Source organism: Lygodium microphyllum, chromosome 6 (genome assembly GCF_053477565.2).
Source record: "Lygodium microphyllum isolate KBCC chromosome 6, Lygodium_microphyllum_v1.1.10, whole genome shotgun sequence".
In the NCBI taxonomy this organism is placed as follows: domain Eukaryota; kingdom Viridiplantae; phylum Streptophyta; class Polypodiopsida; order Schizaeales; family Lygodiaceae; genus Lygodium; species Lygodium microphyllum.
Window position 1 is genome coordinate 40423635 of NC_141140.1, and position 18950 is coordinate 40442584.

At 43.1% G+C, this 18950-nt stretch overlaps 1 protein-coding gene across 1 annotated transcript in view; it reads left to right on the top strand.

The window, feature by feature from the left end:
- The first annotated feature begins 3153 nt into the window (after window positions 1-3153).
- Window positions 3154-18950, top strand: part of LOC148034492 (uncharacterized) — a 31758-nt gene continuing 15961 nt past the window's right edge. Inside the window, exons 1-3 of the mRNA XM_087679436.1 lie at window positions 3154-4017; window positions 4281-4514; window positions 4594-6027. Of these exons, the coding sequence (XP_087535562.1) occupies window positions 3599-4017; window positions 4281-4514; window positions 4594-6027 (2087 nt within the window). The 5' untranslated portion in view covers window positions 3154-3598. The remainder of the gene's footprint in view (window positions 4018-4280; window positions 4515-4593; window positions 6028-18950) is intronic.

An 18950-nucleotide genomic window follows, 5' to 3' on the forward strand; every position in this document is an offset into this window, starting at 1 on the left:
TCTGCTAGCAAATAATCAACCGCAGCACTGCACCGACTCAAATGTAAGACCTAAACCATTCAATGGTCTTCCAATCGAGGATGTCCTCAGCTGGATCGATCAGTTTGAGAATGTGTCTAGTTATCATTCATGGAACGAGGAGAGAAAAGCTTTGGAGATAAGGACACTGCTAGAAGGGATCATATCAACTTGGTATATCCAACAACCTCTGCAAACAAAAGCACACTGGTCCTTGTTACAAGAAGCATTAATTAGGGATTTTTCTCAACAAAACATTACCCAAATAACTCTCCAACAACTTGACACACTCAAGCAAAAACAAAATGAACTAGTTGCTCATTTTGCAGTGAAGTTGAACCAACTTCTACTACGAGCTGATCCCACAATGCCCGAAGATATGAAGATGTTTTTCTTATGGCCAAGATTGATTCATGATGTATCTTGCAAAGTTCGTGATCAAGGTCCAATGACTTTCCATCAAGCCATACAAATAGCGCAAAGGATAGAGGCTAACAGTCAATTTGACACTCTCAACATCACACAAATAGCACCATTGTCAAATCAACAATTTGATCAACCTGTCCCAATGGACATAGATGTCCAAAATGCTCAAATGGCACAAAGAAGACAACTATACGTAATAACGGTCCCAACAAATGTGATAAATAGGATAATGTTACCATCGACTGATGCCCAGGGAAGACCAAAATGTTTCCACTGCAACAACTATGGTCATGTCAAAAAGTAATGCAAAAACTTCAGTGATGTCATGATGCTACGCGCCCACCACTGCAAATCTGAGGGCAGAGTTTTTTTCGCCAAGAATTTGAACACATTAGTCGGTGTCATTAGGAATTTATTTTCCGTTGTGTATGTCTCTTTGTTTGCATTTGCATAACGCATGAGCACCTATAGTTAGGCTAGGCACAATTTCTTCAATGCATTCATATTCTTTTGTGTGTTGTGTATGTCTCTTTGTTTGCATTTGCATAACGCACGAGCACCTATAGTTAGGCTAGGCACAATTTCTTCAATGCATTCATATTCTTTTGTGTGGAAGCATCGTTTGATTGATTACATTGCATGGATTTTAATTTGCAAACCGCACGAATGTTTGGGCATGAAATTCCCTTCCAAAGCATATTCTTGATAGGGCACATTGCATGGAAAAACAGGTTCATATGAAGGTTTCCATTTTGAAGACTCAACGATCAAAGGAAAAGATCGTAAGTTTTGCATCGTCAACGAGTATTTCTTGAAGAAAAAGAGATCATGTGTGCTGAAAGTGTGTGCATCTACAAGAACAATAGGCCAAGGAAAGTTGGTACATGAACATGCACATGGCAAAAAAAAAGAACGAAAATAGTGAATAGCAGTAAAAAAGCATAAGCTTTAAAGCTAAACGCCTTAAGCTTTTATAAGTGAAAGGGAGTGGAGAAAAACTATAAAAGGGAGGACAAGGAGAGGAGGAGGGCCATTAAATCAAGGGAGAGAGGCTAGAGGTTGAGCTTGTATCCCTTGCCTTCTTTGAAGACCGTCGTCGAATTTTGGAGAGAAGGCTTGAGGAGGAGCTTTAAGCCCCTCGCCTACATCAAAGTTTCCATCATTGCGAGTTGCTATGAAGATTGGCTTGAGTCGAGCTTAATGCTCCTTGCCTTCCTTGAAGATCTTTCCACAAATCATGACATCTCACATTCTTCTATTCTCTCTCAATTCGAAATCTATGAACCTGTATTTTGCCTATATTTTTAAATCAAGAATTTGTTTTCCTCATTCAAAATTCTTTTGAATAAGTTTTATTTCGTTGAATTCTCCCATCTCAAAGTGTCCCTGCGGCAAGTGACTTTTCACGAACCCCTGCGTGAATCCCGTGCTACAGAGAGCACAAGTACGATGATGTGGCAAAAGAGGATTGGTAGCCATTAGGTTCCAAGGATTGCTAGTGTGGTAGCGAGAGCCATTTCAATGGCTCAATCTGTACTTTCTGGAGATGACTCATGATGATGTATAAGATGAGAAAGAAAGAGAAGAGAAGGGCTTTTTGGCAGATCTCTATTCCTGTATTTCTGTTCGTGTTTTGGCCACACAACAATAGCATGGAATAATTACATTTTTAAATGCTCATTAGCACAAGGCTATTATAAGTGCACGTGTGCAATTTATTTATTTGGACGTAGTTACTATGCAAGGCCTAGAAGACCTGATTATTATTATTATATAACTTAGAATAGATTCGGTAGAATAGGAGTTGAAAAATATTAGAACAAAAGCATAGAGTTCATGAAAGGAAAGCAAGAGCCCAAAAATGAGATGCTTTTCAATTATAATTTTGAGCAAAAAAGCTTAATACAAATTATAAATACATTCATGGGGAAGGTACTTACCCATGCATAGAGAGAGATTATATGCAATCTTGTGTTGTGCAAGCTTTTCTCAATTCTCTTCTCTCTTGCAAATTATGTTCTCTTTAATTTTGAGTTAAATTATGCAATTGTATATTGAAAGATTGCGACAAAAATATCTTGACCAAGGGGATCATGGTGCACTGGTTTGATTGTGGGCCGAGTTAGAGAGTTCAAATTGATGTCTCGATCTCCCAATGTATAATAAAATATTTATTTATGACCAAAAAGCTTGTACTCGAGACAAACACTTACATAAGAATCATACATGGCTAAAATAGGGATGGTCTAAGGTTAACAACATCATTAGAATTGGAATGATTAATACGAATAAAAATTGCAAGTGAAAAATTGAGTATTACAAAATATATATGAACTCTTCTCTATTTTCAGACATCAAATGTTGCCTCACTCTTGTCTCACGTGGTGTGTATGGTCCTCTCATTGCACATGGGATGCACTAAATCCACGGCTTGCCCACACATATATCTCCCCCTCTCCACTATAAGGCATGCAAATGAGTGCTTCTAAAGCTAATAATATCATTATATGTACACACATATATAATATAGATAATCTATACTTTATTAAATTGATAAATTTCACAAACCTAAGGCCAACCTTATGTGGCATTGTGCGTGAAGTTTAGCTTAAGTTGGAGGGGGTTATCACTCTATCACGTGAGAGAGACTATGGATATAAAATCCTTTCGCACATGGCGCTTTGTCTCTCTATCACGTGTGAGATGGACTCTGCATATAGATAATAGAAACCTTTCGCACAGAGCGGAGTTAGCATTGAAGTGGCAAAGTCTACTTCTTCGCACGTACGAGGTCGACACCAGTCTCCGCCACAGTCGTAACAGAGCCAAGTTTGCGTGTGTTTCAGCAAACTATCTATGGCGGATAGAGCAGGTCGACGGATGAGAGGAACTGGCACTGTTTCAGGCGGGGGTTCGTCCTGCCGGAGCCGCAAGCAACGTATCTGTCAGCGTGCGAAAATTCTCGCAGATGGCACGGAGAATAGAAGTTTAGCGGAATAGATACATAATAATACAGCAGTACAGATTATACAGTAAACAAGGAAAAGTTATAGTGAGGCCTGGGTCCGATCGAAGGGGCCTTGATTTGCCTCAATTTACATAGGCCTCGTATTGCGGAGGTTGCAAAGTTCTTTTGAGGCCCTGTGATCTTCTGATGGCTCTGGTTGGAAGCTCCCGAAAGAGGAATAGGCACGTCTCGTTTAATGGTAGCGATGGCCAGCAGCAGCTACACCATGGCGGATGCGTAGTTGAAACATGCGCAGTCGAACATTGTAAAATCGACTGCAATAAACCATGGTCGGAGATGGAGAAGCAGGGACCCCCAGTCTGTAGCAGAGTGGACCCCCAAAGGACATTATCGCGCACTCCGGATGCTGCAAGAGAAGACAATGCTTTCCTGTCTGCCATAATCCACTTACTAGCTATGGCTTCTCGATCTCCTGGGCCTTCGCAATCCTCTTTCTGGAGGCTAGCAATACCGTCCCTGCAGTCCGTCCAGACCTTTTCTGCCACATTCCTCGATTTCTCCTTACGAGGTCTATTGGCAGCTATGCCTGCTCTTCTTTCGTGTTGGTAAGTGGATATTTTTCTTTCTAAAATAACGAAGAACCTCTATCAAAAGCAACATAATTGCATGCCTTTCATTCCACAATTGAGAGAGCACAGGGAAGAGAGATGTTTGTTGCTGTCTGCAAGTATCAGCAGTTAAAACTCGTCTTAAGCTGAGACTGTAATGTGCATGGCATGCAACAGCAAACAATGTTGCAAGTATTGGTGGATAAACTCATGTTAGTTCCAGATTCTAATGTCAATGGTGTGACATGTCACTGTTTCAGTCATAGGGCCACTGTCATCAACAGCACTGCATTACTAGGAGCCATGGCGATCGACACCTATGTCTCAGTCCAGGAAATTGCGAAGGATGAGCTAGTGTTGAGTACCCTGCTTCATTTGCTGACAATGCAGGATCCTGACATTGTCATGGAAGCCTGTCAGGCTGTTGGTAATATTGTCTCTTGTCAGGAAGGTCGGCAAGCTTTGCGTGACTTGAAAGCAGTGGAAAAGCTTATGTGAGTGTTGAAGTGGGTTCCAAAATTATGCACACAGTGCAGTCTTTCAAATATACAGTTTGACTCAACTCATAGACAGGATGTTACTCTCTGTGAGTGCAGGTTCCTTTGTGAGCTCCACAGTCAGTGCAGCCACTCACTGGCTGGAGCCTTGTGCAGAATTTGCAGACCTGGTGATCCCTGATATTTTTGATGCTTTGGAAGTGTTGGTTTTCCATGACTTGTGTTTAAGTCCGAAGTCAATCCCAATACATATGCGAGTTTCAGCTTTGAAAAGTATGCAAATTATCTGGAGAAATTTGTGCATCGATAGTGATCTTGTGTGGAAGGATAAGGTTCAGGAAAGGCTGCCGAAATTGTTTATGTGGCTTTCACTGGAACAGGAAACTTTTGAGAATGCAATTGAACTGCCTAGTAACTTGATCAATTCCCTCTATGGAAGTGAAAAGCCAGACTTTGAGCACTTTTGGAGGGAACATTGGGAGTGCTCTCCAGTGATGATGAAGATGACTGTTTATGGGCATCATTTATGTGGGGATTTGTTTGGTGGAGCATTAAAAGCTGGAAAGGAATCAACTTGGCTAAAGAAGCTTTTGGATAGGTCTTTAGCATGCCCTCCATTTTGCTCAGACGAACTCGAACCTATGGAAATTTTTAAGGAGGTTCAAGGAAAGCTCGGCATGCCATTGGTGTTGGGTCAGGATGTCAGGCTTCTGAAATCTATATTTTCAGGCCACTGTTCCACTGAAGAGGATGAGTATCACAAGACAGTTCTAGGGCTATCACACGCAGAAGATACAATTATAAAAGTTGACAGTGAGATGTGTCTTGATGCTTATGACAAAGGTTATACAGTTGCTTTAAGAGGTGTGGAGTTCCGTTGCCCCCAAGTTGCTGCTATTGCAGAATCTCTGGCTGTTTGCTTTGGTCAGGCTACTGTAGGAGCTAATCTATACTTGACTCCCCGGAATTCTCAAGGTTTTCCACTTCATGCAGATGATCATTGTGTACTTGTTTGGCAGCTATCTGGGTCGAAGTATTGGAAAATCTTTCCCCCTATAGATTATCTGCCACGGCTATACACACAGAAAGGAATTCTTGAAAGTGGCTCTTTTGCCAGCCGAGGGTGGGGCATTATAGTTGAAGAAGGAGACATGCTTTATATTCCAAGGGGTTTTCCTCATAAGGCTAGTACCAAACAAGAAGCACAACTTGGCCTAGAAGTGCCATTTGATGATAAGGACAATTTGGAGGTGCGTAAAACCATTGACAGAAAATCAGATTGCAGGTTGCAGAACGGTAGTAAAGCTGATGGTGCGAGTGAAGCACAGAAGCAAAGCCAACTTTCTTCAGCTGGTGAGAAGTGTCAGAATCATTATGAGCTTCAAATGGTCTCTGCAAAGCAAACTTACAACTGTATGGATAGAATAGAGTGCTACAAAGGGATTTTTAGGAACAGCCCTAATCATTCCTTGCACATCACATTTGGAATAGAAGTGGAGCCACCTTTTGAGTGAGTAATCTTGAGGCTACTTCATCTTAATGGAATGTTTGAGTTCTATTTTGCTACATATTGAAGCTTGACCTTTTTGCATTCATTTGATGATGAACTCTTGTTTTGACTATAGAAGAGTGTATTTGTACCATGGACTAGTGTTGCATTGTCGGTTTGAAGTATGCCTTGAAATTCCATAATAGCAAGCACGATGATAGAAAAGAGAAGTGGTTTTGAAATGAAGCTTTTGGTACTTATAAAAGAGTTTTTTATGATCGTATAGTCAAAGTTCCGTAAGAAAGCCATACAACAAGGCATAGTTTCTTCTTAGGTTTCCATTGTTAACTATCCATCAGATTGGGCGGCTACAAGGGAGATCAAGGTGTTCTTGAAATTGTTGCAAGTTAGGAGGTAGCTGGAAGATGTGGACCATAGCCTCATCTTACTTGCTCTCAAGGGAGGTTTGATGGGGATGAGGACTAAATTCTATGGAAATGTCTGGTTTGCTTATTTTACTCAACACCCCCTCTTAAGCTAAAAAATTGAGCTAGAAAGGCGAGTCAACCCAAAGTTTTATGTGTTTTTGTTTGGATGTGTTTTTACCCCAATGCGTCCCACTCCAAAGCAGCTAGGGCATCAGACAAAGGGTGTATGGTAGCTGCCCGGTGGCCTATCAAGACTGCTGAGGTGATGGTTATCTTACTAGGGACTCCAAGTGGCCATCCTAGAGAGGACAGGACATTGGACAAAGAGTGTATGTTGGTTTTTCACGGCTTACCAAGTCCTACAAAGGCGGATGGAACCGCCTTTTCTTTTTGGACGAGAGTATTTGCATAAAAAAGATGGGTTGTGGTTGATTAACAGATGGGAGACTAGGGGTTGGATCCAAAGGCTTTCACAAAATAAGCAAGCTATCCCTATCATTATTGAGTGTCGATGATGAAGGAATAGACTAAGGATATGTGAAGAAAATATGATGAGTATGTGGAGAGGCCAAAAAGTGTGCGGAGAGTAAGCTAGTGAAGCTAGGCAAGCAAGGGAGGCTACCATGTGCTATGCTCCGAATATGATGGATCTAGAGTCAACTACTCCAAAAGACCAAAAATGGATAAATGCACACATACACATGTTTACGACAATAGAATGCCAATGCATTGGAGTTATGCAACAGACAATGTAGGTGTGATCATGCTCATGCAAAATGCTATGCAACAATATCACTTGGACATTGTTGTTAAGAGAAATTGTTCACTTGTCCAAGCGCCCTTTTACAATCATGTCATCTTGGTAATGTGGATGAAGATACAAAGTACAATATACAGTATTTGAAAAGAAACTGTAAACAACATCTTGTTACCACCAAGAGAAGAAAGCTGGTTCCTCTCAAAGTGGAAGAAAGTTGGAGGGAATCACTCTCTCCCCGTCAATCTGCAGAATTAGGGGAGGATGTTTGAAGATGATCCTAGGTAATAAATATTGAAGCACTGGTCAATTAATCGCCTTGGTCAATATATCTGCAAAATTGTTTGATCAAGACACAAACTCTAGGTGGATGGTGCCTAGCTTAACCTGCTCTCTAGTGAAGTGAAAGTAGACTTTTACATGCGGCATTCGTGGTGTAATGATTGGATTGTTTGCAAGAGTGATGGTACTTTGGTTATTGTAGTAGACAACGGTGTTAGAAGTGCAGCAACAATGGAATCGTAAACATATGTTGTAATAAATTGCTAAAACACAAGACAAAAGAGAAAGGGAAAGAAGGAACACTGAAGAAGACAATACATATGAGAACTCAGATGTATGGTCGAGAAATGGAATCTATATATCCAACACGAGACAGTCGCATACAACAGTGAGTCACTGGCTGTGTGGGGCACTAGTACTAGCTCCTCTCACCACGGAGTCTCCATACATGTGATGATAGATGAGTGATTGAGTGAGGAGGAGAAGCTTGAATATATAGGTCAAAAATATGTCCTTAATATGATTAGGACGGCCAGTAATAAATGCTCAAAATGACCAAAATGAAGTCTGCAAAAAATACGTAAAATATCCTAAATAATGTGCCCAGCTTCTACATGCATAGACTCACTCATGAGCTGACATGTTTGCTAACAAATGGTGGGAGTCACATGAAAATTGAAGTGTTGCTAGTAAGCTCCTCAAGTAAATAGCTTGTGGTACCATGAAAAAGAGTCCTATACTCAACTTTAACTGTGGAAGCTGCTACCATCTTCTGCTTACGGTTGAGCCAAGAGATGGGTGCCGAAACCAAGGCAAAGAGGTATCGGCCATGGGAACGCCAGGTGTCAGGATCTCTTGGCCAGTTATGTTGGGATATAAAGGTGCTGTGATCTCCGTGTATATAGTATACGCACACTATACATGTGAACGCACCCTTACGTGTCCTAAGTATAAATACATTTTATTCTTTGTGTACCAACACAATTGTTGGTACACTCTTATCGTCTTGTACTTTCACTCTGCTCACACTCACTCCAGCCATCACACTCTACGCTCACTCTTGCTCGATCTCAAACTCTTAGCTGTGTCCTTCCAGTTCTATCTGTTATCAGAGCCAAAGGTTCCGCACGCTTCCCAAGATTGACAAGTCTGGTTTGACCTGACAGGATTAGCTGACAAGAGCTGGGTGCAGCTGTCAGGTTGACGTGGACCAGGCGGAACCATGACCAGTCAAGGTGCTGAGCGTGTAGCTGAAGACAAGCAACAACAACGTGACAGCTGGGCGACTGGAAACGAGGCGACGTGCAGGCAATTTGGAAACGAGGCGACGTGTAGGCGACGACTGGGAATGAGGCGATGTGCAGGCGACCTCGCGTGACGGTTCGCGATTGGACAGGCAGGCGACGTAACACGACGGGGGTTAACGGACCCCCCCATTAGTTCCTTTGTTTTTTCAAAAACAAATCAAATTTTTTCTCTAATCCCCTCATTACCACTTGCCACTGATGGGAGTTCACACGCCAGAAGCACAGATCACAGATCTGTGAGGATTCTAGCCAGAAATTTGGGGCTTTTCCTAGACTTGATATACTTCATGCCTGCCATTGACTTTTGAGTCGGAAATTACAGACATCGCGAGCGGTGACCTCAATTAAATTCGGGATTTTGCCATTTTTGTCGAAATTTTGCATTTTTGGGTAAAATTTTCTGACATTGGTTGAAATTTTGGGGATTTGCGTAGAATTTTGGTAAATTTCTGCATCTTTTGCCCGTGCAGTGGCTGGTTAATGTATAAACAACAGGGATTTATTTCTGGTTGAGGAAAAATAGCAGGGTATTTTGTTGGTTCAGCTTGTGCTTCCACATATTAGTGCATTTACTCTTGTGTTTGTGATAAAATGGCTGCAACTTCTTACAGTTCAGACATCAAGAGTTTGATGGAGATCAAATAGTTTGATGGTCATGGCTTTGACCTTTGGAAAGACTGTATGTAGGGCATTTTGTTCCTGAAGGATTCTGAGGATGCTTTGCAGGAAGATAAACCTGCACTAATGTTTGATGCAGATTGGGCCAGAGTGAATGTGGCTTACATAAAGATGGGTGTCACTGATGACATTCTGACAGACATTAAGGGTTTAGACACAGGTTATGCAATATGGGAGAAGCTAAAGACTACTTATGAGATCACAACACCTGTTAATCAGGTACATTTAATGCGCAAGTTGGTGAATATGCGACTGGATGAGTCAAAGCTTGTAGCTGAGCACTTGAGTGCATTTACAGGGATTCTAAATCAGCTCAAAGATGCAAACTTGGACTTTGATGATATGTTGAGGGCGATCTTTTTGATCATGACACTGCCGAACTCGCGGGAAACCTTGGTGGTTTCACTCAGCAATAACCCCAATCTCTCATATGATGGGGTGAGGGGTTCTATCTTGAATGAAGAAATTAGACGTATGTCTAGTGGAGAAGGCAACAACTCAGCTTATAATATAAGAGGCAGGGCTGAAAAGAAAAATGCATATGCAGGGCAGAGAAACAAGAGCAAGAGCAAAGGAAAGGATAAGAGTGACATTACTTGCTATCATTGTGGTCGGAAGGGCCACAAGAAACTTGATTGCAGATACTATAAGAAGGAACAAGAGAGAAAGAAGAATGCAGGAGATAAAAAGAAGAAAAGACAGATGCATTGGAGACATTCAAAGGCAAAGAAAAGGCCAATGTGGCCTCCAATGTGGTCATAGAGAAGCTTTCAGATACAGAGGCTGATGTATTATGTGCAGTTGATTATGATGCCCTTGTATGTTACATGCAGGATATGCAGATTACCAAGGCTGATGTGATTGATGCACTCTTGTCAGTTGATGATGGTGTCACTCAGACTTGGATTGTAGACTCTGGTGTCCCTTTCCATGTAACTCCTTGCTTGGAGTGTTTTGCTATGTTTAATGCAGGAAGTTATGGAAAGGTGTACCTTGGAAATAACCATGCTTGCAGCATTGATGGGATTGGCACCGTACACTTGTCTTTAGACAATGGTTAAGAGCTTGTGTTGAAAGATGTTAGATATGTGCCTGGCATTAAAAAGAGTTTACCATCTGTTGGTCAGCTTAACTTGCATGGCTACACCACACTGTTTGGTGGTGGTTTGTGGAAAGTAAAAAAGGGTTCCATGCTGATTGCAAAAGGAACCAAGAAGGGCACATTGTATTGTTTGCATTGTAAAGCCTTGAATGGCAAGTTTCTTGCAGTTGCTGAAATTTGCAGCCACTTGGAGTTATGGCATAAGAGATTAGGCCATATGAGCCAAAAAGGACTTGATGTTCTTACCTCTTTGAAGAGGGTTGATGGAAAAGGCTCTAAACTTGATTTTTGTAATGAGTGTCAGTTTGGAAAGCAAATAAAAAATTCCTTTTACTCTGGTGTCTCTCGTAAGTCCAATGTCTTGGACTTAGTGCATTCTGATGTATGTAGTATGCCCGTGAAATCATTGGGTGGTGTTGCATATTTTGTCTCCTTTATTGATGATTGTTCCAAGAAGATTTGGGTGTATTTGCTGAAAAAGAAAAGTGAAGCGTTTGCTGTTTTTAAAACTTTTCATGCATTTGTGACCACTGAGATAGATAGAAAGCTGAAATGCTTGAGAACTGATAATGGGGGTGAGTTCACATCGATTGAATTCAAGTCATTTTGTGACTTACATGGTATTAAGAGGGAGCTTACAGCCCCTTACAGCCCTTTTTCAACTGGGGTGGTTGAAAGATATAACAGGACTTTATGTGAAAGAGTGCGGTGCATGCTGTCCACTGCTAATCTCCCTCATGCATTTTGGGGAGAGGCACTCAAAACTGCGGTTCACATTTGCAACTGCTCTCCAAATAAATCCTTAAATAATGGCATCCCTGAGGAGGTTTGGTCTGGCAAATCGGCCTCATATGGCCATTTACGTATATTTGGCTGTGATGCTTTTGTACATGTTAGGGATGAGCTGAGGAACAAACTTGACCCAAAATCCACCAAAGGCATTTTCATGGGCTATGGTGATGAGGGTGAATTTGGCTACAGAGTGTGGTTACCTCAGTCCAAGAAAATTATTCGCAGCCGTAATGTTGTGTTTAATGAGGCCAAATTGCTGGAAGGCTCTTTAGCCTCTAATGAAGATCTGAAAAAGGTAAAATTTCAGAGTTTGCAGCCACCCATAACTTCAGAAAATGAGCTTCAAGGTGCTGTACCACAGGCTGAAACTAATGATCAGCCGGTTACTTTTGAGCCAAATGATGATGGACAGCAAATAGAAGCACAAGGAGGTCATGGACAGCAAGATAGGCTTCTTGATTATGAAAATGCAGGTGCTGGAAATGAAAATGAAGGTGCTGTACAGCATGAACAACATGCTGAAAATGGTTTATAGCAGCAAATGAATGCTGAAAATAATATACCTCCTGATGTAGACCAAATTCCTAAAAATGTCGATCATTGGGTACGCAGGTCTACACGATAGAATGCATAAATTGCTGTTTTTATCTCAAGAAAAGTACATTGGAAAGGTACTGGATAGATTTAACATGGCTGAAGCTAAGCCTTTTGGGGTACTGTGACCTCCTTATCTCAAGCTTGGCAAAGCCAACAGCCCGAAAGATGACGTGGAAGCAAATGCTCTGAAGGGAGTTCCTTATGCATAAGCTTGTGGCTCTCTTATGTATGCTATGGTTGCTACACGTCCAGACATTGCTCATGCAGTGGGAGTTGTTAGCAGGTTTATGTCAAATCCTGGCAAAGCACATCAGGAGGCTATCAAGTGTATTCTTCGATACCTTAAGGGTACACAAAGAAAAAGTATTTGCTATGGGCAGGGTGCACTTAGTTTGCAGGGTTATTGTGATGCAGATATGGCAAGTGACTTGGACACTCGTAGGTCCACCAATGGGTGCGTCTTTACAGTTGCTAGTGGGGCTATTTCTTGGTGTTCTAGGTTGCAAAACATTGTTGCACTGAGTACCACTGAAGCTGAATACTGTGAGAGTGCGCAACGGAAGAAGAACACGAACACAGAGGAGGAGAGAGAGACAGCAGAAAATGAAGGAAGAAAATCTGCACCGACTGTAATGAATGCTGAATACAAAACTGTGGACTGATCAGTCCCTGCACGCAGCCCGAAGTGTCAGTGAGGGCACCAGATCAGGCTGATGATGACGGCAGCACCGAAGACGGAGGAAGATGACGGAGTCGGAGTGTGCACCTGCCAAAGAAGGAGGGAAGATGACAATACAACTGACTGCCAAGTGGGAAATGGCTATAAATAGCCAAAAAACCCAAAAACTGGCCGAACTGAAATTTGAGGCCATAAATATGTCCGACCAGCATTTAATGCTGGTAAAAATGCCAAGAATGCTCAGAAAAATCCCGGTAAGGGTGGACAATGTCCGGCAGGTGAGGCAGGTTGAAGAATGCAGAAACTGCCCCGGGAAATGCACATAAAATCCCGACTGGAGGAGAAAATGCATTGAAATGCAATAAACTGAGTGCTCTAGAATGAGCTACCTCCTCTATCAAAACAAGTGATAGACACGTCAGAGCTCCTAAAGTCCTCGTCTGACTCAGACTGAGGCTCACAGGCAGGAGATGACAAGGCATGACAAACATGACTGCTAACACCCCCTCTCAGATCCTGGATGTGGCTGAAGGCCAAGGGAGAAACGGGTCTTGGGGTGGCAAGAGGAATGCCAAGGTCGATGAAGTCCGTCGATGTAGACTGCTGCTGAAGGAACTCCTCACGATCCTGGGAATCCCCCTCTAAAACACTAGGGGCCAGGGAATCCACAGCTGCATCACCGAGATCGTCCGCCTCTGAAAGGGATGGGAGGTACGAGGGAACCATCGGAGGAGAGGGTGGGGGATGGGAAGGAACCTGTGGAATAGAAGGTGCACAAGCGGGAATGGGTGTAGCAATAGACTGCCTCGGAGGACCCTGCATCAAAGAAGGGGAATGGAGCCTGTAAAGCCCGCTCTCCTGCCAACCTGTAGATAAGACAGCTCCTGTAAAAGAATCCTCAATAACAACGGCATGCTCGGTGAAGATCACTTGTGTGCCAAGCTTCGTAAGGCCATAAACTAAGAGGAGGGGAAGGCCCAAATCCGGAACATGTAGGGCCTGGGAAAAGGAGCTCGAAGGTCGGTCGGTAAACAAAGGCAATGTGCCAACACCACTAATAGGCATCGATAAAATGTCACCAACAGTGACTGAACCCTCTGATGGACGGAGATCCTGTAACAAATCACCTCGGGGAGTCATATGACTTGAAGCACCACTGTCCACTAACCAAGGCTGCGCAGAAGACACTGCAGCCACAGAAGAAGGATCCTCCTCCAAAGCATGGATATGAAGGAACACTGACTCATGGGTAACAGCTGGTGTAGAGGTAGAAGAAGGCTCCGATGTAGATCCATCCTTCGCTCCCGGACGAAGGTGAGGGTACTTCTTCCAACATTTCTCCTCTGGATGTGTCCCTTTCCCACAGTGTGGGCACTTCGGTCTCTCTGAATCTGAGTCAGAGCTTGAAGAACTGTCCTTCTTCTTAGCCTTTGACTTCGTCTTCTTCTTCTTCTGTCCTCCCAAACCTGCAACAAAGGCTCTAGTGGAGTCGGATCCACTAGCACTGACCTCTCTGAGTCGCTCGTCATGCTCCAAGACAAGCGGGGATAGCTCCTCCCATAGAAGCTTCTCACGGGTCCTCGATGTAAGAAGGCTGGTGTAGAAGACATCAAACCGAGGCGATGGCAGCTGAGTCAAAAGAATCATAGCCATGTCTTCAGAAGATATCGTCCGACCGAGGGATGCAAGCTCATCCCTCATATCCTGTAATCTGTTGATGTGGTCCTTCATGGAAGGACTATCATCAATATCGAGCATCCGCAACTTCTTTTCGAGAGATATCCGGTGGGCAAACGTCTTCTGTTGATAGAGAGACGCGAGCTTTCTCCACATGTCTGCTGCAGTCTTCAACCTGTGAACATGAACAAGGACAGAATCCTACAAACTCAGAAAGAGGAAAGATCTGGCTCTAGAATTAAGCCGATCCCATAAGGTTGTACGATCCATAGATGTCCCATCTGCAGGATCCACCTTAGGCCGGGGAATAGAAACAGAAACAAGCTCCCAAAGATCAAAGGAGTCCAAGATACACTCCACCTTGCAAGACCATAGAGAAAAGTTGGAGCCATTCAGGACCATAGAGAAAAGTTGGAGCCATTCAACCGGTCCTCTTTGGGCAGCTGAGGAAGTACGGGTACCTGTACAAGGGGTACCAAAGGTTGCATCTTAGGCCCACTGGAAGGGGCTCGCCGAGATACATGAATAGAAGGGGGGCGGGAAAGAGGAATAGACTCTAGACGACGGTCTTTGTGATAGAAATCACGCCTCCGTTCAGATGAGTGTCGAGACAAAAGCTCGTCATCTGAGTCATCAAAACCCGCAAACTGATGAGAAGACATCTTCCAATCTGCAAAACACCAAACACCAAAGAAAACTGTGCCGAAGCCGAAGTAGGACCAGCATGCTGGTCACCAACCACCAAGACGTAGGCTGTGATAGCCTACAAACACCTGGATCTGCAAAACGCAAAGGTTGCTGATGAAAATCACCAGAACAGAAACCTCCAGTACCAAAACGCAGCCTGAATGCTGAATACAAAACTGTGGACTGATCAGTCCCTGCACGCAGCCCGAAGCGTCAGTGAGGGCACCAGATCAGGCTAATGATGACGGCAGCACCGAAGACGGAGATGACGGAGTCGGAGTGTGCACCTGCCAAAGGAGGGAAGATGATAATACAACTGACTGCCAAGTGGAAAATGGCTATAAATAGCCAAAAAACCCAAAAACTGGCCGACCTGAAATTTGAGGCCATAAATATGTCCGACCAGCATTTAATGCTGGTAAAAATGCCAGGAATGCTCAGAAAAATCCCGGTAAGGGTGGACAATGTCCGGCAGGTGAGGCAGGCTGAAGAATGCAGAAACTACCCCGGGAAATGCACATAAAATCCCGACTGGAGGAGAAAATGCATTGAAATGCAATAAACTGAGTGCTCTAGAATGAGCTACCTCCTCCGTCAAAACAAGTGATAGACACGTCAGAGCTCCTAAAGTCCTCGTCTGACTCAGACTGAGGCTCACAGGCAGGAGATGACAAGGCATGACAAACATGACTGCTAACAAATACATGTCTGCTACACTGAAGCTTCTAAGGAAGCTATATGGTTGAGCAGACTTGCAGATGATCTCGGCATGTCTATGGGTATTGCAGTTTTGGGATGTGATAGCCAGAGTGCAGTGTATTTGGCTAAGAATGCCATGTATCATTCACACACAAAGCATATAGATGTGCGATATCACTTCATCAGACAGATTTTGGAAGATGATCAAATCACATTGACCAAGATTAAAACACAAGATAACCCTGCAGATGTTCTCACTAAAAGTCTAAGCAGAGCTCAACACGAGCATTGCATTCGACTAGTGGGAGTTGGTTAGCTAGAGGTTCATATCGGACCTTTAAGTGGGAGGTTGTTGGGATATAAAGGCCTGTTGACCTCCGTGTACATAGTACACGCACACTGTACATGTGAACGCACCCTTTACGTACCCTAAGTATAAATACATTTTGTTCTTTGTGTACCGATACAATTGTTGGTACACTCTTATTGTCTCGTACTTTCACTCTGCTCACACTCACTCCAGCCGTCACACTCATATGCTCACTCTTGCTCGATCTCAAACTCTCTCAGCTGTGTCCTTCCAGTTCCAACAAGTTAGAGTGAGTATACCCTTGTAAATATAAATTAGAACCATAAGTTAAGCCATAAGAATAGGTACAACATAAATATCTCCAAACATGAAGATATGGAATCTAGTGTGACATCCTAGGTGCAGTGAAATACTGACTAAGAAAATTAATTGAGTAAGCTGAATTTGGCCTAGTGTGAATCAACCAAGGGAGTTTTCCTACCCCAGATCTATAGATGTGCTCGTCAAAGGGCTGACCTAGGATATTCTTAGAAAGATGGACAATGGGGTAAAGAGGTGTGGCCACAGGCCGTGTCTGAACTATGCAATAGTGTTCCATTAATTGAAGAGCGTGCCTCAGTTGTGACACAAAATAACTTTCCTTAGATTGATCAACCTTCATTCCTAGAAAGAAAGATAGGAAACCAAGGTCTGTTATCTCAAAAGCAGAACAAAGTTGAGTCTTAATTTCTACTATGGCAGTAGAATGTGAGCTAGTGATAAGTAAATTATCTATGTATAGCAGGATATAGTTGACCCCCTCCGAAGTGATACGAGCATATAAGTTCGGGTTATAAGGGGTAGAATGGTAGTGGTGAGCTCTAAGGAACTCATCCATTTTTGGGAACTTGGGCCTTGGTGCTTGCTTCAGTCCATAGAGAGTTTTTTGTAACCAAAAGATCTTATCTTTTTGGTCAATAAAAAAAAGCTAGGTGGTTGCTCCACATAGACTTTTTCCTCTAGATAACCATTCAAAAGGCACTTTTGACGTCCATTTGATAGATCGGCCAACTGTAGTAAGCGGTGAGTGTAACCAACAGACGAAAGGATGCCAACCACGTAGTAGGAGCAAAGGTCCCTTTGTAGTCAATGCCTTCTATCAAAACCTTTACACCACAAGGCGAGCCTTGTATTTGTCTAAAGTTCCATCAACCTTTAGCTTAGTCCTAAAAATTCACTACGTCCCGGTGACTTTCTTGTGGCTTGGACAATCCACCAAAGTCCAAGTCTTATTTCAGTCGATACTCTCTAGCTCCTTCTCCTTAGCCTCTTACCATTGGGGATGTTAAAGAGCCTCCTGTCAACTTTTCGGCTTAGAATGCGCTATATAATCAGTTGTAGACAACAGCGCAAAAGATGCATGAGATGCGAGCCAAGTAGATCTTCTAGGGCCCTTTGGAGTAGAATTCGATGGAAAGAACCTTGACTCTCACATGGTTTGGTGGTACTAGCGAGCTAACAGGTCTCACCAAGGGGGCCTAGAAGCTGAAGAATCTATGGGTGGGTTAGGAGCGAGTAGTAGACTTGACTTAGAAGGCACTATCTCCGAGGGAATAATGTGAGGAAAGGGTTTGGAATGTGGTATAGAAAACTGTGCAATGTCCCTCTCATCAAACACTATATCTACCCTAACGATCACCTTGTTTGTCTAAGGATTGAATAGACAATAAGCTTTTGCTTCAGAGGAGTGTTCCACAAAAATTGGGAGATCAGCTCAGGGAGTGAGCTTGCCTATCTTATTATCACTCCCAAGGACTCTTAAGTGTGAAACTCGTGGCCGAGAGCTAAAAAATGCTTCATACGGAGTCCTATGAGGGACAATCCAGTTTGGCACCAGTTGAGGATGTACACCGAAGTGTTAATATCTTGACCCAAAGGTGCTCAGGAAGCTGTGTTGTAAACAACATAGAGTGTACCATGTTCATGATGGTGCGATTCCTATGCTCTACGGCTCCATTATGTGAAGGGGAGCTGATAGAGTTAAATTGGTGTGAGATGCCATGTTGCTATAAAAACTTGAAAAATTTGTGGGAGATGAAATCGCCCTTGCTATTAATCCTCATGTATCCCACATGATGACCAAGCTCGTTATGCACCACCAACAGCATCCAAGTATAAAAATATATGAAGACATTAGACTTACGCTTGAGAAAGTACACCCACATGGATCTAGAAGGATCGTCCATAATAAAAAAGTATAGTGCGTTGTTCAAGGTAGTGGTGGATGTTGGCCTACAAAGATCAACATGAATTTATCTAAGAGATAGTCTCAACTCTATGTGTAGGCTGCTAAGGGAATGGGGTACGGTGCTGCTTCTCGAGTTGATAAGTGTAACGTGCCCACCTATTGGCTGTCCAAGCATGTTGTAGCGGTCCATCGAGAAACGAATCTATGCGTCGCCGCCCGGCACTCCCATGGAATGTTTCGGGGTTTGTCGCCTAGGGTTTTCCAAGTTCGCCTCGCAATGGAACGTTCATGGTCAAACCCACTAGGATCGACGTGAAATCTAGGTTTCTAGGGACCAAGGTCTCCTGATAATATTCTAGCATCGGGTCCTAAACATCCTACTTTACGCAGAGATACCCAATCCGAAGCGGATCCATACCGCACTTGGTTCAAAGAGAATGGGAGACGAGAGGGGTGCGCTGCTCAATCTCTCTGCCTGTAGGGCATAGTCTCATTCCGGTCCCCTAAAATGTCATGAATTGTGCCTAGAGGTCGAATGTCGGTAAAACCTTGTGAGAAGCCTCCCAGTTCACTGGGATCACCTTGCCATAGGATGGACCCGTTAGGGTTCTACCCACCCGCTTCCCTTGATAGCTTTAGTTTTCTAATTAGGTTCTATCATATTTATGTGTGACATTCAAAATCAACTTCATTAATTAAACCTTTTAAGAAACAGGGTTCAT